Raw genomic sequence first — 22,222 nt, 5'->3', positions numbered from 1 at the left:
TTTCGAAAGACGTTTCTAAAGATCATGGCATGTGAAAACCACAACAGGCCTATGCTCTATGTAAGCACAACTAGTGATTCATCAAGACAGATTGATGAAAACAACCGTTTCGCGGCAGAAAATAGATTTTTAGAAACTGCATTCTAAGTGCCCCGACCACCGCCATTACATGGATATACTGGCTCGCGCTGGATTTTAAATTTCTTCTACATGCCTCCGAACTACACCAAAGTGATCTCGGTGAGTCAAACGTCTTATAATATGTCGGAAATAAGGTCCAGGTTGTCAAAAACGAGCATTGTCCTTTAAGGCAGTGAAGTAAATAGACACCAGAGGCTCTTCCATAGACATTATAAAGAACTAGACTGGCCATTGTGCTGTAGAATTCCAATGGACTCACGTCCGACGTGGCAGCCATCTTGTGCAGGGCATCCCACTATGTGACGTCAATGATCCCACAGATTCACTGTGTATATTTTAAATGGTAGATGTTAGATCATCTGGGAGAAAGTCCCTGTAATTGTGCATAAGTGGCATTTCCTATCACTGGGATTAGCTGGAATGCTTGTATATTTATATTGTGACAAAAAATGTTTTTTATTGTGACTTGCCAAGAGATTATAGATGCAGCCCCCCCCCTCCCCTGCCAGTATACTGTTAAGGTCTACTCTGTATCTGGTGTATTCTCCAGGGTTCCCACTCATTGCAGAAAATGCGTGTGAATGCTGAGCAGCTGAATGGAATAGCACAAGCATTGCTGAAAATGCATGAATGTGAGAAATCTGAAATGTCAAATGCATCACACCTGAATGGTTGAAAATCCTGGAAGCTGAAAAGCCTGGAAGCTGAAAAACCTTGAAGCTTAGCTGAACTGTGAAACTGGCAGAATTGGAAGCTGAAGTGCATTACATAAAGAAGCTAAGAACTTATACACATTGCTACAAAAGCTGGAATATAAACTGTTACACTGTAATGATGGAATGTATTGCTAAAAAGATTGGAAGCTGAAAAACCTGGAAGCTGAAATGTGAAACTGGCAGAATTGGAAGCTGAATTGCATTGCCTGAAAAAGCTAAAAACTTAAAAACATTGCTACAAAAGCTGGAAGATAAACTGTAATACTGTCAAAGCTGGAACATGGAATAAATGATGGAATATATTGCTAAAAAGCTTGTAGGCTGGAAAACCTGGAAGCTTAGCTGAAATGTGAAACTGGCAGAATTGGAACTGCATTACCTGTAGAAGCTAAGAACTTAAATACTTTTAAACTTTTCAACCTGAGTAGTTTAAGCCTTGAACTGAGCCTTTAACTTGAAAGATGAGCTATAGAGTAATACTGTCAAAGCTGAAAGATGGAATAAATTATGGAATGTATAGCTTAAACGATTGGAAGCCTGTCGGGGACAGTACAGTGATCTCTGGGCAATCTCTATGCACCAGATATTGAAGAACGTGTCTCTAGCTCACTCAGGGACTGAGTTTTGGGGTCTGTGGCGTGGATAGTGGCGAGGTGGCAAGACTCCTTGGGTCACAACCTGTCGGGGACAGTACAGTGACCTCTTGGCAAATTCCATGCACCCTCCAGCGAAGACAATGTGTCTCTAGCCGCCTCAGAGGCTGTGTTGTGAGGTCCGTGGCGTGATAGTGGTGTGGTGGCAAACTCCGCCCCCTTGGGTCAGAGCCAATCGTGAACAGTGTAGGACGTGCCGGGCTACCCACCTGCCTTCACCAGTGAAGACCGTGTGTCTCTAGCCACCTCAGAGGCTGTGTTGTGAGGTCCGTGGCGTGGTAGTGGCATGGTGGTGAGACTCCGCCCCCTTGGGTCAGAGCTGGTCATGGACAGTATAGGCCGCACTGGGCTACCCACCTGCCTTCACCAGTGAAGACCGTGTGTCTCTAGCCACCTCAGAGGCTGTGTTGTGAGGTCTGTGGCGTGGATAGTGGCGTGATTGCGAGACTCCGCCCCCTCGGGTCAGAGCCGGTTGTGGACAGTGTAGGCCGCACCGGACTACCCACCTGCCTTCACCAGTGACGACCGTGTGTCTCTAGCCACCTCAGAGGCTGTGTTGTGAGGTCCGAGGCGTGGTAGTGGCGTGGTGGCGAGACTCCGCCCCCTCGGGTCAGAGCCGGTTGTGGACAGTGTAGGCCGCACCGGACTACCCACCTGCCTTCACCAGTGAAGACCGTGTGTCTCTAGCCACCTCAGAGGCTGTGTTGTGAGGTCCGAGGCGTGGTAGTGGCGTGGTGGCGAGACTCCGCCCCCTCGGGTCAGAGCCAGTCGTGGACAGTGTAGACCGCACCGGGTTACCCACCTGCCTTCACCAGTGAAGACCGTGTGTCTCTAGCTGCCTCAGAGGCTGTGTTGTGAGGTCATCATCATCATCTTCATCCGCTTATCCAGGGTCGGGTCGCGGAGGCAGCAGCTCCAGCAGGGGGCCCCAGACATCCCTTTCCCTCGCAGCATCAACCAGCTCTGCCTGGGGAATCTTTAGCCGCTCACAGGCCAGTGCGGAGATGTAGTCCCGCCACCTGGTCCTGGGTCTACCCCGCGGCCTCCTCCCAGCCGGACACGCCTGGAACACCTCCCTAGGGAGGCGCCCAGGAGGCATCCTCACTAGATGCCCGAACCACCTCAACTGGCTCCTTTCGACGCAAAGGAGCAGCGGCTCTACTCCGAGTCTCTCCCGGATGACTGAACTTCTCACCCGATCTCTCAGGGAGACCCCAGCCACCCTCCGGAGAAAACTCATTTCGGCCGCTTGTATCCGTGATCTCGTTCTTTCGGTCATGACCCATCCTTCATGACCATAGGTGAGGGTGGGGACGAAGATAGACCGGTAGATCGAGAGCTTTGCCTTTTGGCTCAGCTCTCTTTTCGTCACAACAGTGCGGTATAGCGACTGCAGAACCGCACCAGCTGCTCCGATTCTCCGGCCAAACTCCCTCTCCATGGTTCCCTCACTCGTGAACAAGACCCCCAGATACTTGAACTCCTTCACTTGGGGTAAGGACTCATTTCCTACTCGGAGCGGACAGGCCACCGGTTGTTGTGAGGTGCGTGGCGTATTAGTGGCATGATGGCGAGACTCCGCCCCCTTGGGTCCGAGCCGGTCTTGGACAGTGTACGCTGCTCTGGGCCTCCCACCTGCCCCGACCGGCAATGACCCTGTGTCCTTAGCCCACTCAGGGTCTGAGTTGTGGGGTGCGTGGCGTGGATAGTGGCGTGGTGGCGAGACTCCGCCCCCTTGGGTCAGAGCTGGTCGTGGACAGTGTAGGCCGTGCCGGGCTACTCACCTGCCTTCACCAGTGAAGACCATGTGTCTCCAGCCATCTCAGAGGCTGTGTTGTGAGGTCCGTGGCGTGGATAGTGGCGTGATGGCGAGACTCCGCCCCCTCTGGTCAGAGCAGGTCGGGGGCAATGCACTGACACCCGGAAAATTGCCATGCACCCAACAGTGAAGCCGTGTCTGTAGCTCACTCAGGGGCTGAGATGTGGGGACAGTGGCGTGGATAGTGGCGTGGTGACGAGACTCCGCCCCCTCAGGTCAGAGCTGGTCGAGGACAGTGTACTGCTCCCCGGGCCACCCACATGCACCCAACCGTGAAAACTGCATCTTTAGCCAACTCAGGGTCTGAGATGTTGGGACGGTGGCGTGGATAGTGGCGTAGTGGCAAGACTCCGCCCCCTCAGATCAGAGGTTGTTGGGGGCAGGTCAGTGATTGCCAGGCCATCCCCATGCACCCCTCATTTGAGACCATGTGTCTATAGCCCACTCCGGGGCGGAGCAGTAGCTGTAGAGGTGTTGTATGGAAGTTGAGGTGAGAAGCAGTAGCAGTGAGAAGCAGTAGGTGTTTGTTATAAGTACTGCTAGTACTACACTCAAAAATCGATTAGACCACTCATCATAACTCATAGTTTTATTGAGTTCAATAGCTGAAAGAGGAGAAAATATATTAATATGAGTTTACAGCCTGAAAAAGTGTCATTCTGAATATTTCTTTGAATATAAGTAAGGAAGGAAGGAAGGAAAGAAGGATGGATGAAAGGAAGGAAGGAAGGATGGAAGGAAGGAAGGATGGAAGGATGGAAGGATTGAAGAAAGGAATATGAATGCTGCCACAATAGTCATAAAAGGGTGCCTGTACAGAGAGCCTGCGCGTGTCCCCAAATTCAAATCTCAGCTGACACTGTGAGCATCCTCTCATTCACTTCAAAGGAAAGGCATGCCGGCTTCAGACAGCTCTCCCTCAAAAAGTATGAAGGTCACAGCCTAGATATTGACACCGTAGGAATCCTGAGAAAATGCTGAATATTTTAGGCTATGATATGTCCGTGTAGCTTATAAACTGTAGGCATGGCAACAAGTTAGAAAAAGTGTAAAAATGCAAAATTAGCAACTCAAAAGTTAGAGGGTGGGCCCATACGTTTCAATGGAGAGCGCAGTTGCCGAACAAATCGTCATACAGCCAAAACTATAAGTCACATGGCTTAGAGACTTACATTGTACGAATCAGCACAGTTGTGTGAACATTTTAATGTATAATATGTGTAAGAGCTGTTAAAACTGTAGGAGCGACAGCAGTTTACAAAACGTGTAGATGTTTTCAAAAAACAGGCTGCCACACTCTAGAAACTGAACATTCCACACATCCACTTCAATGTTAAAAAAGGTCCAAAACAAACTTAAATTACATAAAAACTATAAGGAATTTTAAAAATCTGTTGAATGCGTTAAATGTGCTAAAGGTCCTGAACATTTTAAACTTTGAAGGAGGTTTCTAGCACAAAAAAATGAAGGAGGAGATAGGTTTCAAAGCTGACAAGGGGTTTCAAGGTCTGCCATAGACTTCCATTGTAATTTATTTTTGAAAAAAGCTGAATATTTTAAAAAGTATGAAAGTTATTAAAAATCTGAAAATATCCCATAAAGACCTTAACAAGCTGAACATTTTGATAGTTGAATGGTTTCTGTAGCTCAAAGTATGAAGGAGTTGAAGGCTGAAGAAGGTTTCAAAACTTCCCCATAGACTTCCATTCAAAAAAATTGTTGAAAAAGTTGAATATTTTAAAAAGTATAAAAAGTATTAAAAATCAGAAAGAGTTCCCATTGTGTCCTTAACAAGCTGAACATTTTGATAGTTGAATGGTTTCTGTAGCTCAAAGTATGAAGAAGCTACAGAGAGCCAAAAAACGTACGGAAGTGGAATAATAAAGAACTGGATAACAATAGTGTGAATGCTTGCAGCATTCACACTAATAAACTATAAAGAACTGGATAACTATAGTGTGAATGCTCTAAAGCATTCACACTAATAAGAGTCACTAGTCACTTACCGACGACGAGCAGCTCTGAAGCCCAACAGTAACATGTTCAAATTGATGCCCTGCATAACATGGCGGTCTCGTAGGACGAGTCTAAAGGGGGCGTGGCCAGTCTAGTTCTTCTTGAGCCTTCAAGACCATGGTGCTTTATTGACATGTTCCAAAAAACATTCGTAATATTTGTAATAGCGCCATCTGTTGCACAAAATCTCTAAATCTCTATTTTTCCAGGAAATAATTAATACTAATGCCATACATACCAACACCATACAGTGCACACCAATAACGCTGTTTTCTTGGATAACCTACATATGTTCCTTAATATGAATATTTGTCAATAACTTAGTTGTCATACATTTGCACCATGTGTGAGTTTTGTGTGAGACCTGAACACAAACCCTGTTTCATGTTCAGCTTTGATTTTATTAAAGCCAAACAAACAAACAAACATATAGGCCTCTTTTTGAATAGAAAAAAGTAGGTGTCAATATTAGTTTCAGTCCAGTTGACAGATTTTCACAGATCACCTTGCCCAAACCCAGACAGAGGGTCTGAGTGTAGATTATATTTTGTGGATGAGGGCCATAGAATCTGCTATAGGACAGAGATCCTGGCTTGTGGTCCAGTACACACCTATCCCAGAGGAGGTATATCTGCCCTAAAGCAGTCCCAATGATGGAATTCACACCTTTTTACACAAGAAAACCCCCAGATGACAACAAACATATTGATAAGGATTCATACCATCACTTCTTTTTGGCACCCTTTCAAAATGGTACATAGACGATATCCATTCAAGATGGTACATAGATGATACCCATTCAAAATAATACATAGACCGACATGATACCTACCAACAAAGCGACTAAGTCTGGCTCCATTGAGGGACGAGACCCTGACATTTAGAAACACGACAACACACTGACTGTTATGCATTGTTGATGGAAGGAGCAACTTCCTGGTACTGTGATGAATTAGAGGGGCCAATAAGGGCCAGGTTCAGGAAACTCCACTGTCACTCATGTGAGGAGACTGTCACCACTATCTGGCCGTTAACTGGTACTGCATGCCCCGCACACAAAATCCTCAAACCACCGCTTTCACACTCTTCATCATCGTCATCATCACCTTTTTCATTAGTAGCATCATCATCATCTCAAGTATCCAAATCATGTTAGCCCATCCCTTTTCCTGTCCATGGTCACACATTCCCAATTACACAGGGTGGCCTCTACTTGGTCATAATGACACCATAATGAGAGTCATGTGAATCTAATATCTTGAACTGGGAGACTCAAGCAGGCCATGTTTACCCCTGGACACCCAGCTCCATGGGCTGGGAGAGGACCGAGTCAGTCGCTGGCGCCTGGAGGGCAGGAGGGTGGATGTCCACCGCACACACCCAGGACGCGGCTACTCTCTCTGGGGAGCGAGAGAGACCCCGCTCCGGTCTCAAACCAGAGTCTATTCATCTGTACTTCAGTCTGTCTGCTCATCAGGAATGGTAACGTTAAGCTCTTTTGTTTGTTGCCTTGATTAAACGTGCATGACTTGATTAAACTGAATAAACTAAGCACAGACGGGTACAGTTTGTGGTTAAGCATCGCTGAGTTTTAGCTGTAGTACAGTATAGCATGTGTGGAGAAACGAGTGGAGAGAGAGAGCATGTGTGCTGTCAAACAGGCGTTCTGGCCCCTGATGGAAAACAAGCAGACTTCATGTAAGAGCCTGTCTTTGAGGGGCTTTTACCACATCGGTATAGTAATTTGATTTAAGTCCACTGTGCTACAAACAAGCTAAGCCTGTGTTGTTGAATGACTCCTGGGTGTATCTCTGACAAACTGCTAGACCTCTGTTTGCTGCCGGATTACTATACAATTAAACACTTTATCTACTGACAGCCGTACGTTTTGGCTAATTACACTGCCAATTACTGCAGTGTTCAAAATGTATCACACAGCAAAATGTATCACACACACTTCTCCTGTGTGTCTCTCTGTCCACAGACGTGATCCAGCTCTGACTTTTTGGGGATGCAGTGAGGGGTTTCTGGGTAACAGCCTGTGGAGCTGTACTCAAAGCACCATGACCTTTCAAAAGACACTCTCGACCCCTGAAGCATCCTACATGGCCATATGTGAGGGCCTCCTCTCACATCTAGGGGACCTACACTATGAGAACCTTGCTTGCTTTCATAGACTTTGATTACCAGGATTATGTTGTTGAACTGATCATAGTCTTTGACTAATGTAGAGCTCTTTTCATTCTCAGGGTTCATCATTATCCTGTTTTGCAATGATAATGTGAGTGCAGAGAAGGGGACTACCCCAAACTTGAAAGAAATAGTTATTGGAAGATGCTACAACTATATCACACTTGTTAGCCCCAGCTCCAGGTAACGTGTGAGTAACTAGCCTAATTCAGATGCATGGCAAAACAGTCACTTCACACCTCTTTACATTCACTACTTTTATAAAGTGTCATAACATGATGTGCTGTAAATGTATAGACAATTGTGTGTGTGTGTGTGTGTGTGTGTGTGTGTGTGTGTGTGTGTGTGTGTGTGTGCGTGCGTGTGTGTGTAAGATATAATTGTGAGGAGATCTGGAGGGAGTTTGAGGAAGCGGTCGTACGACGGTATCCCTGCAATGTAAAGATAAAGGACTACCAACGAATGTTTGGTTGTACGCCACAGTCCTTACCGTGTGACAAGGTGAGAGTCTACCACTAATGCTCTTATAACAGCCAGTCATATTCAGTTCTGCAGCTTGTTGTGTGTCTGCGTTTCAAACTCTCAGACTTCAGACCATTTCACCTGTATTTTTGGAATCATGTCCTTTGGAAATCAATGCATGATCTCACTCACTGCAAAATTAAATTACACTTGCTGAGTTCTACGGAGGTATGGGTTTGAGTTGCCTTGCCTTTAGATAGATAGGTAGATAGATAGGTAGATAGATAGATAGGTAGATAGGTAGATAGGTAGATAGATAGATAGATAGATAGATAGATAGATAGATAGATAGATAGATAGATAGATAGATAGATAGATAGATAGGTAGATAGGTAGATAGATAGATGGATAGATAGATAGATAGATAGATAGATACTTTATTGATCCCCCAGGAATTGATCCCCCAGGAAGAAATTTGCCATTTCAGCAGTTGAAAATTACAGAAAGGTTGGTAAGAAGGGAAACACTACAGAGTAACAAAGAAAAAGACACTAGATAAGGGGAGGGTAGCAGTATAAAAAGAGGGATATCAGAGGTTACAGTATATACATCCATATGTACAGTAACTGTGCAGTATATAATACAATAGGATAAGATATATACAGTATGTACCTACATACATTGTCAGTATACATTTTAACTATACTGTAAATATTAACTATACAGGTAGATAAAGGTAGACAGGTAGATGCTTTGCTTGTAAGTGGCTGTGCCTGTGTTTTCCTCCCTGGTCTGTTAGCTGCTGTTCTGGAGTAAGACCAGGGAACTGATGCACATCTACGCCGCCGTGACACGGCGGTTCTGGACCCTGGAGGACACCCTGGTGGGCTACATGTTCAATGACCTCATCTGGTGCGGCCAGCAAGAGAAGGGCAGAGGTTGGTGGGACCCTCCCTCACGTTTGCTGCCACTGATCTTCTCCTCTCTATTCTTTCCTCCTCTCTGGACAATCTCTGTCCCCTCACCTCCAGGCCAGCACGCCAGGACTCCGTGCGTACTGATAGACTGAGCCTGCGAATAGCTGAACGTAAATGGAGAAAAGGCAGACTCCCAGAGGACCTTCTTAATTTCAAATATCTTCTTTCCACATTCTCCTCCTCCCTATCTGCTGCTAAAGCTGCTTTCTTCCGCTCTAAGATTCTAACCTCTACTTCCAATCCTAAAAAACTATTTGAAACCTTCTCTTCACTACTCCAGCCCCCACCTCCTACTCCCAACTCCTCCCTTCTCCCTGACGATTTCACCAACTTCTTTGACAAGAAAGTTAACAATATCAGATCCTCTTTCCCCCATCCGCCGGTCAACGCTCTGTGCACCAACCTCACCTACCCACTTCACTACCCGCCTTTAGACCCTATTCCTTCGACCCTCCTTCAGTCTGTTGCACTCGAACTCCTTCCCTTCCTAACCCGCCTCATCAACGCATCTCTTGTATCAGGATGCTTTCCCTCCGCTTTCAAGACTGCCAGAGTCACCCCCCTCCTGAAGAAACAATCTCTCGACTCCTCTGATGTCAAAAGCTACAGACCGGTTTCCCTTCTATCGTTTCTATCTAAAACACTTGAACGTGCTATCTTTAACCAACTATCTTCGTACCTCCACCAGAACGACCTCCTAGACCCCCACCAGTCCGGGTTCAAGGCTGGCCACTCAACAGAGACCGCCCTCCTTGCAGTGACAGAGTCACTCCATGCCGCGAGAGAGAACTCTCTCTCCTCTGTCCTGATACTCCTAGACCTGTCAGCAGCATTTGATACGGTAGACCACCAGATCCTCCTCTCCACCCTCGAGGAGAAAGGCATTGCTGGCTCGCACACTCCCTGTTTGCATCCTACCTGATGGGCCGCTCCTACCAGGTGACATGGAGAGGGTTGATGTCGGAACCACGTAGTCTGACTACTCCTTTTTTCCCTCTACACTACATCTCTGGGCTCTGTCATTCGCTCGCATTGCTTCATCTATTACTGCTATGCCGATGACACCCAACTGGTCCTGTCATTTCCCCCTTCTGATATACAAGTGGAGACACGCATAGCTGGGTGTCAGAGTGACATCCAGAGTGGATCCAGAGTAGATGACCCTGGATGACCAACTGTCGTTCTCCGCACATATCACATCCGTCACACGCTCCTGCAGATTCATGCTCTACAACATCAGGAGGATTCGCCCTTTCCTCACTGATCTTCTTCTTCTTCGTTTGGGTGTAGATGTTTCACTCCCCCCCAGGCTTGGGTCAGAGGGGCTATCCTTTAACCACCCCGAACCTGGGTGAGATATATATCCATGCACACCTCCAGGAGCCATGTCACTGTTTCATCATCCACAACCGTCAGGCCATGCATTCCATTTGGTGTCCGATATATTGGACAGTCCTGGATGACATGGTCTGCGGTTTGTTCCTCGGCACAACACTCGCACGCCGCACAGGATACCAAGCCCCATCTGTGCATCGATGAGCGGAAGCGTCTGACGCCGGTCCAGAGGCAGTTAAGCCTCACCCACGCTGGTCTGGGTAAGTCCATCCCAGGAGGGGAAGGACCGGCAGCCGGGATGTAATCACGAAGTCTGGAGGTGTTTGACTCCCACTCCGCACGCCAGTTGTGGTCCGCCCATCCTGCCTCGCTGATGTTAAGATCTCTGCACTGCTGCAGGAGATCCCATGCGGCAGGCACAAAAGGGTGTCTTGACTTGAGATGCTGGAGAGGCTCTGCTGTTACAGCCTGTCGTGGAGCAGGTGCTTAGGCTCCACGGCCCGGCAAGCGAGACGTGCTGTGGTTCCTGTGCGGCGGAGGCCAGCGGGCTGGATGCCTGCAGGGATGGGAAGGTTGTCCACAGAGGGACGCAGGCATCCCGTCACGATGCGCAAGGCTTCATTGATAGCCGGGTCGATGAGGCGGATGTGTGTGCAGTGAGGGATCCTCACTGATAAAACGGCGCAGGTGTTCATCCAGGCCCTGGTCATCTCCCACCTGGACTATACTGCAACTCCCTCCTTGCTGGGGCCCCGGCGTCAGCCATTAAACCCCTGTAACTTGTCCAGAAAGCTGCTGCTCACCTGGTGTTCAACCACCCCAAGTTCTCCCACACAACTTCACTTCTCCGTTCCCTACACTGGCTCCCTGTAGCGGCTCGCATCCAGTTTAAAACTCTGGCGCTAACCTACAGGGCAATGAAAGGAACAGCCCCCTCCTACCTGCAGGCCATGGTCAAACCCTACATGTATACCCCCTCCCGACCACTACACTCTGCTATCTCAGGGCGACTGGTTGTCTCATCATTCTGAGGCCCCTGTGGTCGATCGACACGGTCACGGCTCTTCTCTGTCCTGGCCCCGCAGTGGTGGAACGAACTGCCCACTGACGTCAGGACAGCAGAGTCGCTGCCCATCTTTCGTCGCAGGCTCAAAACTCATCTCTTCAAAAAGTACTACAACGATCCTACCTCTTAGGCACCTATTGTATTTTAGATTGCTATTCTTGCACTTTGCCCTCAGCACTAGATTATGCTCTTAGTCACTTGTTTTAGAAAGGAGATACACTTGTGAATTCTGGCAAATAGTAGTACATTGGCTTTTCCCAAGTTAAATGCAATTATTGCTAGTTGCTTTGGATAAAAGCGTCAGATAAATGACTGTAATGTAATGTAATGTTTAAAACGCGAAGAGACAGAGAATGAGAGAGTATAGTTAAAAAGAGAGAGGGAAGCATGGATTCAGAGAAAGTAAAAGAGAGACAGATGATTTTCCCCTCTGTTTTTCCCAGTGTAGAAATCAGGAAACGTTTGTGCTAGTGGGGCCCTCAAACTGTCACTCCAAATCCCAATGAGAGAGGGGTCTGTAGCCTGATAGGCTGAGACTCTGTGGTTAGCCACAACGGTTGAGTTTGGGGCCTAACAGGAAATTACACTCACACTTGATGTTATGTATAGTGCAGCTGTACTAACAAGGGTTTTGAACCCGGCCTTTGTGATAATCTCTCCCAATTGTGTAGCCCGGGGATTAAAATCCTTACTGTAGACTTCCTCCACCACACAGTAGACTTCTGTCTTTATTTGCTGCAGCGGATTATCTAATTACTGTTTGTCTAGCTGTGCCCTTTGAAGACTTCCTGTGTTAATGTTTACCAGGGTTTGATTTCAACTCTTGCCCAGAGTGGTCGGCGTGTGTTAATCATCCGGTGTATTCACTGTGGAGACGAGCCTCACAGAACGTAAGATTACATTTACAATGGATATACAAAGATCCATTTTGAATCTATTGTACATTTGTGTTTAGTCTTGATTGTGTTTCTTTGTTGTCCTTTGTATACTGCTGGGGAAAATTAGCCTCTGAACTGTGTGCAGTGAATACAGTATGGATGCCTGTGCCATATCAGTAGCCGTATGGTCGCCTCTCTCTGCGTGTGTTTGACAGTTTGCCGAAGCAGCATGTGGGAACATCACAGTGCTGCTGAACGGGTCCATTGAGAACGCCTTCAACAGGAAAAGGTGAGGCGAGGTGACTGGCCGTAGCGTGCCTGTTGCCTGTATCACTCCGCAGGTTTAACCGTTCTCAGGGGTTTAAGCCGTGGTGTGTCACCGTGTGTCTATAAACCTGTCTTGCAGCATGTTTGGGAGTGTGGAGCTGGATAACCTGAACCCCAGGATGGTGGACCATGTCAACATCAAGGTGGTGGCAAACCTGGAGGGGCCTTTCATGTGAGGAAGCGCTAAAGAGAACAGGCAAACTGGTTACGTCTATGCAGAACAAATTATATAGTCATAGTGTCCTATCTACTGAAAGTAAGTCACGTAATGGCTTCCTTTGTTTCTCTCCTCTAGTGAATCCTGTTCTCAGGGATCCATAGTGGACCTCATAATGGTCCTTCAGACCAGAGGGTTTCGATGGACCTGCACCGACAACGAGCTGTGAGTTCCATAAAAAACAAACAAACAAAAAAAAAACAATGCTCCATGTTGATTTGTCACACGGTGAGAGGCGGCACATCACACGGTGTAGGTGGCGAAAAGTGCTGTGTGTTTGTGTGTGCATGTGTGTGCCATGTCGTGAATATACAAATTGTACACATGATGTGACTCAGTCATTCCCCTCCCTCCTTCCCTCCCTGCCTGCAGAACCCTGAGGATTCTCCAGTGTATACAGAACCCTCGCCAGTTCTCCTGCCGGATGTGTGCAGACAGCCTGCTACACAGAGAGAGGACCCCTCTATAGACTCAACCAGACACTAACGGGTTCAACTGAACTATTCCTTAAAGGCCCTATAGACCTAGAGTCTTTATAGGGCCCTAACCCTAGTCTCATCACATATCTGAGACTGACAGACAACAACCCTACCTACCACATGTTCATCATCTTGTATTTAAATGCTATTTTTCATCATCTGGTTATGCTGTTCTTCTACTGTATCAACACATGCTCTCAACGACAGACTGCTCTGAGAGAAATCCAGAATACTAAATCCCCTCAGAAACGCTGTTCCCATACACTGCTGATTTGGTTTAAAATAAAGCTTTGTTTAACTTGACATTAGCTCTAGTTACACATAACTGAAGGTTCTCGTATGCATCCCCCCCATCAGCAGTGGCAGCGCACGTCTGTGACGTCATCCACTCCACACAATCACAGGCCCGATGATTGGAGATTCAACCATTCCTCCCTCTCCAAAACACTGACTTCACCAAGTATGTGACATGCAGTACTGGAGAGAACAAGACCTTGGACCTACTGTAAGCTCCCCTTCGGCAGGTCAGACCACAACCTGATACATCTAATTCCTAGGTAGGACTCTGTTGCCAGGCAGAACCTTGCCGGACTGTCTCCAGACCACAGACTGGGACCTGTTCACAGAGGACTATAAGGAGGACGTTGACGGTCTCTGCTACTGCACGACACACTACTCAGGTTCTGTAAGGAATGCATCATACCCATCAAAAAGGTATGCTGCTTCCCCACAACAAACAAGGCCATTAAAGCTTTACTCAAGAGAAAAGCCGTACTCAACCGAAAAAAGAGGGCCTTTATGGCTAAGGATAGGGAGGAGGCCAGGTCAGTCCAGAAGGAACTGAAGAGGGAGTTGCAGAAGGCCCAACAAAGCTACAGAGAGAGGTTGGAGGGTGAATTTGAGCTAAACAGCACCAAGGAAGTGTGGGAGGGAATGAAGAGAATCACGGGGCTGGATACTTCAGGCCCAGCTGTGGGGGGAGTCAAGAATGTGCTAATGAGCTAAACTAGTTCTCCAGTCCCCACCCCCACCCCTGTGAGTTTAGAATGCAGGCCAACGCCTCTCTCTGCCCCTACTATGTATATTCTGTATTTTGCATTTCCAACCTTTGCCTTAATTTCCTACCTGTCTGTCTGTATATATTATATTTTGTTTTACATACATATGTAACGGTAGTACTCTTGGTAGTACTCTCGTCTGCGAGTACTCTCCCCCCCTAAACTCACTCCACACCACTGGACATCCGGGTCACGGCACCACTGTAACGGTAGTACTCTTGTCTGCGTTGTGTTTCTGGTTTGTTTGACCCATGTTAAGGAATTGTCCAGGGTGGGATGTGAACCTGCAACCTTGCACTTATGAAACTCTCTCTTCCAAGAGTGAGTTTCACCAACTACTCGCTACCACTACCTCGGAGGACTACACTCACTCGACGAGGGTTTACGAGGATTCACAATTCACTCTGTTACACATAGAAGCATAAGATAATATTGGTTGCTTAAACAGAAAATAAAGTTTATATCAAAGTTGATATCTAAAGCTGATGTAGTGTTTTGTTTGTTCCGTTTTGTTCAGTCTTCTTCATTCAACACTGTTAAGCCTACGTAAGAGCTAAGCTTGACTCCAAATGACCACACGTCTCGTGCGTTAAACCGTTTACTTGTAATAATAAGGTACATTACAGAACAAAGGTAGGCATGAAATCAAAAAATGGTAAAAAAAACAACAATGTTTGCCTCCGTAGGCTTCTAGCTACCATTCATGTTCCTTCTTTGGCTCTGAATGACGACACTAATATGCGACATTAATTGGACGTCTCGGTACATAAAAAGGGTCCCTATGATAATCAAACAATAACATGCCTAATAATAATAATAACTTAAATATACAGACATTTGCATTACTAATTATGGCTCTAACAGCTGATTTGACTCCTCATTGTAACGAAGAGCCAGGGGCGCGGGAAGGCAGTTTGAGTGGGGGTGCTACAATAAATACAGTACAGGAAGTTACAAAATACAGTACAAGGCAGTTGCCAGGGGAGGGGAGGGGGAAGGGAATTACCATACAGGCAGCCAGCCTCGACAAGCAGCCATACAATCAGGCGCGGCCAATATCCTGACAGCACTGTACTGTAATGAGAGGGAAGAGGGGGGGGGGGGGAGGGGGGAGCGAAAGGCGAGGGGATGGAGTGCGGGAGGGCGGGGGTGGGTGGGTGCGTGTCGTTTGTGTGTGTGTGTTTCTGAGTCCGTGAGTTCAGTCCATGTGTGTGTGTGTATGCCTGAAGGCCTCTGGCTGAGGACTCGGACGGAATGTCTTAGCGATAACAGCAGGTTGCTATGAAGACGTCCTCGATCAGCCTCAAGACCAAAAGTCAACAGGAGTCCATGGGGAGGGAAGGGAGGAGGGGGGGGGTGCAGCGCCTCTTTAGCCTGTGAATCTTCAGGGGAGTTTGGGCGAAACGGCCTTGACGGCCGGGTGGGAGCCAACGTTGACACCTCCAGGAACCATGTCAGTTTCGTCATCCACGACAGTCAGGCCACGCATGCCATTGCAATTATGGGTGTGTAGAGGGTAGGATACGAGGCTGAGGTGCGCACATTTCCAGGTGGACTGTGGTTTATCAAGGGGAAATTGGGTGCAGGTGTGCGTGCGCACGGTTTTATAAATCAGATTGTTTTTGTGCGCAAGGCCATTTTCGGGTTTTGTGCTCACGCACACTTTTAATATGGATTCTGCGCAATGTTTTATAAATGAGGCCCCTGACGCGTCGCGCACGTAAACGCTCCGGGACGCTCTTCTATGCTGATTCAAAATAGGACTCATGCACGACCGTGCAGGACACTTGGCGGCAAGCAAATATAGCCTAGTGCTCTAACACCACAACAACATCACCAAACAACTTTTGAGAGGCGATTTCACAGTTGATTTAAAAAAGAGAATTTAAACTAACCATGGAGCACGGAGAATCGTACCGTATTCGGAGGAAGAAAATAAGGAATTGCTGCCTAATCGCTACTCTGTGTGCAGTTCTGTTACTAGTGACAGTACTCGCTGTTTCCCTCGGTGTCGCGCACAGTCGAGGTGGCCAGTCAAGTGGCAGCCTTAAATCAATAGTGATTGCCAGATGTGAACAGTTTGTGAAGAACAGTACGAGAGCAAGGTAAAATAAGCCTAATATGCTTTTGTAACTTGATTTTCTTCAATTGTTTACATTTTATTTTATTTTCAACAGAATACAATTTAAAGAGGCTACATTTTCTAATAATTTAAGACATGCTGTCATTTCAATTTCATTCATGAAAAACTTTCTTTTTTTATGAATGCATTAATGGTTGAAATAGCATATAGGCTGCTGTCCTTCAGTGATGGCCGTTTACAATACAGGAAACAGAGTGACTTTCTTGTACAACCTTGTTGTTTCAGTGGAAATGACTGCCAAAAGATATGGAGTGTGTTTGAGCAAGCGTATGTTGGAAGGGACCCATGCAGTGTACCTATAGACGCGTATAACCCTCTTATTTCCACTGTGACCCAACAACCTGCCTGTAACAGAGTAAGCCAAACCCACCTGGAGAAACATTTCCTGTCCTGTAATGATGTAATAATCTACACACCGTGCTACATTTACATGCAATTTGCTTTAGATGCTGTTTTGGAGCAAAACCAAGGATGTGGTCCATGAATTCACAGAGAAAAAAGGTTGTTTTCTGACTCTGGAGGACAGCCTGCTTGGCTTCGTCATGGACGGGCTTACGTGGTGCGGCAAGGCGGGTAGCAGAGGTGAGGTCCAGACAGAACCGGGTCACAACACTTTCAAGTGACATATGCAGACTCATGATCAGTAATAATCAGCTTCAGACAGGGCGGACCTCACACATTGTATGAAATCTACTTGAATCATGAACCGCAGCATCGATGAAACAACCCTACTGGTCATCTCAGCGTAAACTGGTCATTGTGCAACACTGAGTGCACAAAGTACTGCTGACTGAGTGAACCATATATAAACTGTGGTGGAAGTGCAAAGTTTATAGCTCATAGACTAGGTACATACAGTATATTGCAAACCTTATAATGGAGCACTTTGATGATGTGATATGCACCAATAAATAATCTATGAAGGACCAATAAATAATCTTAACGATCACAAATCAAACCAGCACAAAGTCTGAGTCTGTACAACCCTAGGGCACACTTTGGGTAGACTGTCTGGATTTACAAGAAAAACTAGCAGTTATCAGATGGCCTTGAGTTTTGACCTTTGCACAGACCTGGCTTCTTCCTCCTCGACCCTAACCACTACTATATAATCAAATGAAACTGATCGTGTGTGTGTGTGTGTGTGTGTGCGTGCGCGTTCGTGCGTGTTCCTCTTCTGGGTGTGCTTGTGTTCGTTTTCTCAGAAACGTTCACCACAGGATGTCCTGGCTGGACAGAATGTGTTAATAACCCGGTCCGTTCGTTCTGGAACAGCGCCTCTGCTGCAGTAAGTGCTCAGCTGGTCGTGTTACTGTGTGGGATAGAGCCTCTCCACCACCCAGCACCTGTTTGCTTTACTCCTCAGACCTCTCTGTCCTGCTTTAACATTAACAGACACACACACAAACACATACGCACACACATACATACACACCCACACACACACACACACACACACACACACACACACACACACACACACACACACACAAACTACGAATGAGAAGGATAAAAGCTTTTTGGATAAAAGCGTCTGCTAAATGACTGTAATGTAAGGACCGAAATATACGCTGATGTGAATTAGACAGGTACCAACCGTTTGAACTGATTAAAATGCAGGCCCATCTGTAAGTCATTGTGATTGGTTAGGGAGAGAAAAGAGCTTTTTCTGCCTCCCTCTCAATCAATGGGGCTTTGTGTCTGTATCCGTGGAGACACATTTCTTAGCTCTCTCCTGAGCGGTCCCACACAGGACGGCTCCCGAGTTCCTCTCAGATTTATTTAGGAATGCATGACGGTGCAACCAGCGCGTGTCAGACACAATCATACCGGATCCTCTGCATTGTTATGTCCTGTAGAATGGAAGGGAATAGGAGGGAATAGGCGTGTAGCTGTGGACTGGTATTTCAGCACCCCATTTGCAGTGGGTGTTGTGCAACCTGTTAGACATCTGGGCCTGTTTCCTGCCAATTTCACAGTAAAGCTTGTCTGTTCCTTTCAGTGTGGGTAGCTACTGCCCTTTACTGACACTGTCACTGTCAAGATTCAGATTGAGAGTCGTACTGTATTTCCTCTCTGTAGTTTGCAGATGCCGCCTGTGGGAATGTGACCGCAATGCTGAACGGATCCATAGCCACTCCTTTCAGTCCCAGCAGGTCAGCTGCCCAAGCCACACAGCCCACTGTCGACAGCTAGCCTCTTCTTCCAAGGCCTAACAACATTATATCAATATTGTTTACATTCCTATCTGTTCATTTCATGTACAGGAAGGGGCAGAAATGTGTTATCAAACTCAAGGTTACAATGACACAGATATCCTCAGTTATGTCTAAGCAAGTTTTATATATATACTGTGTATGTGTGTGTATATATGTATAACATTTTTTTTTTTCTTTAAGTATTTTTGCCAGTATTGAGGTTAAGAGATTCAACTCAACCAGAATGAATGGCCTGACTGTTGTCCTGGTCACTAAGGAGAACTATGTGTAAGTTTGCTTCCAGACATGCATCCTAGTACAATATTGTACAAGATAATGTTTATCTGTCTGCCTGTCCGCCTCGATCACAAGTTCTTCTGGTCAGGTGAGCCATAATTAGAATTTGTTTATTGCCAGGTAGTTTCCATACTAGAATGTTGCTTCTGCCAGTGGTGCATTACACTGATAGAAATGAATGTCTAGTATACCAGGGCAACTGTAAGAGTTGCTCTTGTATATGTACTTTTTTGTTGTTGCTTTTTTACTGCTGCTTTCTTGACCATCAAATATTGCTTATTGCTTATCTATTTCCTCATGTCTGTGTTATAGGACAACCTGCAAAAACCCCTCCTTAGCAGAGCTCCAGAAGGAGCTGGATCCCAAACTGAAGTATATTTGCAAGGAAGTTCCTATGTAAGCTTGTGTGTGTGCGTGAGTGTGTGTGTTTGTTTAGGTGTGCGTGTATGTGTGTGTAGGTTTGTGTGTGTGTGTGGGAGTAAGTTTGTGTGTGTTTGTGTGTGCGTGTGTTTGTTTTCATAGTCTAGTCTCATCACTCCTCTCTTCAGGTCTGAGGTCGAGGCCTGCATCGCCAATCCAGACACACCCTGTGGTGCCTGTTGGTAGCGCGGTCCAATCCGGAGTGAGTTGGGTGGAGTCACTGAGGACTTTCTGTCCAGTCCCTTATATGTGATAAGTAAGACAGCCACTGTTAATCAGCATGGTCTGCTGCTGAGATTGCAAAATGTGCGCCAAGGCCTGCATCCGGAAAGTACTCACTCACACCCCTTCACTTTTTCCACGTTTTGTTATGTTACAGACTTATTAAAGAAGTAGTAAAGGGAAAATGCATGTTTAGCCCTGTTTTAAGGTTACTTATGATCATATACAATGGTTCAGATGATCAAAACGTTGACAAAACTAGCACTTTTGAGAAAGTCTGATAATTGCTCTACCACCGTTTAGGCCATACAATGGATGTGGGTGGGCACCTTGAAAAATCATTCAAAAACATGTTAAACTCTCGATTTCAAAGACAAGAAGCTCACCGAGATTCGCCGCAAAGTATAAATCCTGTAGGGTTTTATTGATCATTTTATGAAATCCATTGACTTGTATTGAAGCGACCGTTGTAGATGTGTAGATCAATCCGCAGAGGGGATTCAGGCATGGATGTATTAATAGAACTGGATAGGGTCACTCCATTCACTGACTGCTCGAGAGAGTGAAGCCCTATTGAACCGCGCCATCTTTGAAAAAAAACGCATCACTGATACCTTTGACATGCGCAGTCAAAGGTATCAATGACGCGTTCTTGTAGTTCACGAACAGATTGCGTTCATGGCTCTCCCCGCTCTGAGTTAGCGATGGAAAGCGGCTTGCTTATTAATCTACTTTCGTCAAATATCCATCCATCTTCATTCGCTTATCCGGGGTTGGGTCGCGGAGGCAGCAGTTCCAGCAGGAGGCCCCAGACATCCCTTTCTCTGGCAGCATCAACCAGCTCTGCCTGGGGAATCTTTAGCCGCTCCCAGGCCAGTGCGGAGATGTAATCCCGCCACCTAGTCCTGGGTCTACCCCGCGGCCTCCTCCCAGCTGGACACGCCTGGAACACCTCCTTAGGGAGGCGCCCAGGAGGCATCCTCACTAGATGCCCGAACCACCTCAACTGGCTCCTTTCGACGCAAAGGAGCAGCGGCTCTACTCCGAGTCTCTCCCGGATGACTGAACTTCTCACCCGATCTCTCAGGGAGACCCCAGCCACCCTCCGGAGAAAACTCATTTCGGCCGCTTGTATCCGTGATCTCGTTCTTTCGGTCATGACCCATCCTTCATGACCATAGGTGAGGGTGGGGACGAAGATAGACCGGTAGATCGAGAGCTTTGCCTTTTGGCTCAGCTCTCTTTTCGTCACAACAGTACGGTAAAGCGACTGCAGAACCGCACCAGCTGCTCCGATTCTCCGGCCAAGCTTCCTCTCCATGGTTCCCTCACTCGTGAACAAGACCCCCAGATACTTGAACTCCTTCACTTGGGGTAAGGACTCATTTCCTACTCGGAGCGGACAGACCACTGGTTTCCTGCTGAGAACCATGGCCTCATATTTAGAAGTGCTGATTCTCATCCCAGCCGCTTCACACTCAGTTGCGAACCTATCCAGAGAGTGCTGGAGGTCGCAAGCAGATGATGCCATCAGCACCACATCATCTGCAAATAGCAGCGACGTGTTCCCCAGCTCACCGAACTGCAACCCCACCTCCTCGCGGCTATGCCTCGATATCCTGTCCATGAAAATCACAAACAGGATTGGTGACAAAGTGCAGCCCTGACGGAGGCCAAGCCCCACCGGAAAGGAAGACGACTTACTGCAGAGGACACGGACACAGCTCTCGCTCTGGGTGTACAGGGATTGGATGGCCCTAAGTAGGGATCCCCTCACCCCATACTCCTGTATAACCCTCCACAAGACCTCTCGAGGGACCTGGTCGTAAGCCTTCTCCAAGTCCACAAAACACATGTAGACAGGTTGGGCAAACTCCCAAGCCCCCTCCAAGATCCTTGCGAGAGTGAAGAGCTGGTCGGTGGTTCCACGACCAGGACGAAATCCGCATTGTTCCTCTTCGATCTGAGATTCGACTATCGGCCGGACCCTCCTTTCCAGCACCTTGGAGTACACTTTCCCTTGGAGGCTGAGTAATGTGATGCCTCTATAATTGGCACACACCCTCTGGTCCCCTTTTTTAAATATTGGGACCACCACCCCAGTCTGCCACTCCTTTGGCACTGACCTGGACTTCCACGCAATGTTAAAGAGGCGTGTCAACCAAAACAGCCCCTCAACACCCAGCGCCTTCAGCATTTCTGGATGGATCTCATCAGTCCCTGGGGCTTTGCCACTGTGGAGTTGTTTGACTACCTCAGTGACCTCCTCCAGGGAAATTGACGATGACCCCCCATCATCTTCCAGCTCTGCCTCGATTGTAGAGGGTGGATTAGTCGGGTTCAGGAGTTCCTCAAAGTGCTCCTTCCAACGCTCAACAACCTCTTCAGTTGAGGTCAGCAGTGTCCCTTCCTTGCTGTATACAGCTTGGATGGTTCCCCGCTTTCCCTTCCCGAGGTGTCTGATGGTCTTCCAGAAACACTTTCGTGCCGACCGAAAGTCCTTCTCCATGGTTTCTCCAAACTCCTCCCACACCCGCTGCTTTGCCTTGGTCACGGCCGAAGCCGCAGCCCTCCGGGCCAGCCCATACCCTGAAACTGCTTCTGGAGT

The 22,222-nt window shown here is 47.2% G+C and overlaps 2 protein-coding genes across 2 annotated transcripts; both read left to right on the top strand.

Annotated features, from left to right (window-relative positions):
* Positions 1-7,450: 7,450 nt before the first annotated feature.
* LOC311312828 (ADP-ribosyl cyclase/cyclic ADP-ribose hydrolase 1) lies at positions 7,451-14,731 on the top strand (the record flags this gene model as incomplete). The annotated part of the gene is made up of 9 exons (XM_084442834.1): positions 7,451-7,460; positions 7,595-7,718; positions 7,910-8,036; positions 8,797-8,935; positions 12,183-12,265; positions 12,469-12,542; positions 12,660-12,752; positions 12,876-12,962; positions 13,170-14,731. The coding sequence occupies 9 exons, from the start codon at positions 7,451-7,453 to the stop codon at positions 13,264-13,266; spliced, it is 834 nt and encodes a 277-aa protein (XP_084298960.1). The 3' UTR covers positions 13,267-14,731.
* A 1,443-nt stretch (positions 14,732-16,174) lies between these two features.
* On the top strand, positions 16,175-20,148 carry LOC311313308 (ADP-ribosyl cyclase/cyclic ADP-ribose hydrolase 1-like). Its single transcript, XM_084443427.1, has 8 exons — positions 16,175-16,439; positions 16,703-16,832; positions 16,924-17,059; positions 17,683-17,765; positions 18,560-18,633; positions 18,877-18,963; positions 19,285-19,368; positions 19,521-20,148. The coding sequence occupies exons 1-8, from the start codon at positions 16,231-16,233 to the stop codon at positions 19,576-19,578; spliced, it is 861 nt and encodes a 286-aa protein (XP_084299553.1). The 5' UTR covers positions 16,175-16,230; the 3' UTR covers positions 19,579-20,148.
* The last annotated feature ends 2,074 nt before the right edge of the window (positions 20,149-22,222 follow it).

Source organism: Borostomias antarcticus (genome assembly GCF_949987555.1).
Source record: "Borostomias antarcticus genome assembly, chromosome: 9".
Taxonomy (NCBI): domain Eukaryota; kingdom Metazoa; phylum Chordata; class Actinopteri; order Stomiiformes; family Stomiidae; genus Borostomias; species Borostomias antarcticus.
Note: the sequence above shows the minus strand (reverse complement) of the source record. Positions and strands in the feature narration are given on the sequence as shown.

Excerpts from the sequence above, each read along its gene's own strand:
- LOC311313308 (XM_084443427.1), top strand. The coding sequence starts at position 16,231 with ATGGAGCACGGAGAATCGTACCGTATTCGGAGGAAGAAAATAAGGAAT. Across the intron at positions 16,833-16,923 it reads AACAACCTGCCTGTAACAGA|ATGCTGTTTTGGAGCAAAAC; the intron begins GTAAGCCAAACC and ends AATTTGCTTTAG. Across the intron at positions 18,964-19,284 it reads GTCACTAAGGAGAACTATGT|GACAACCTGCAAAAACCCCT; the intron begins GTAAGTTTGCTT and ends TCTGTGTTATAG.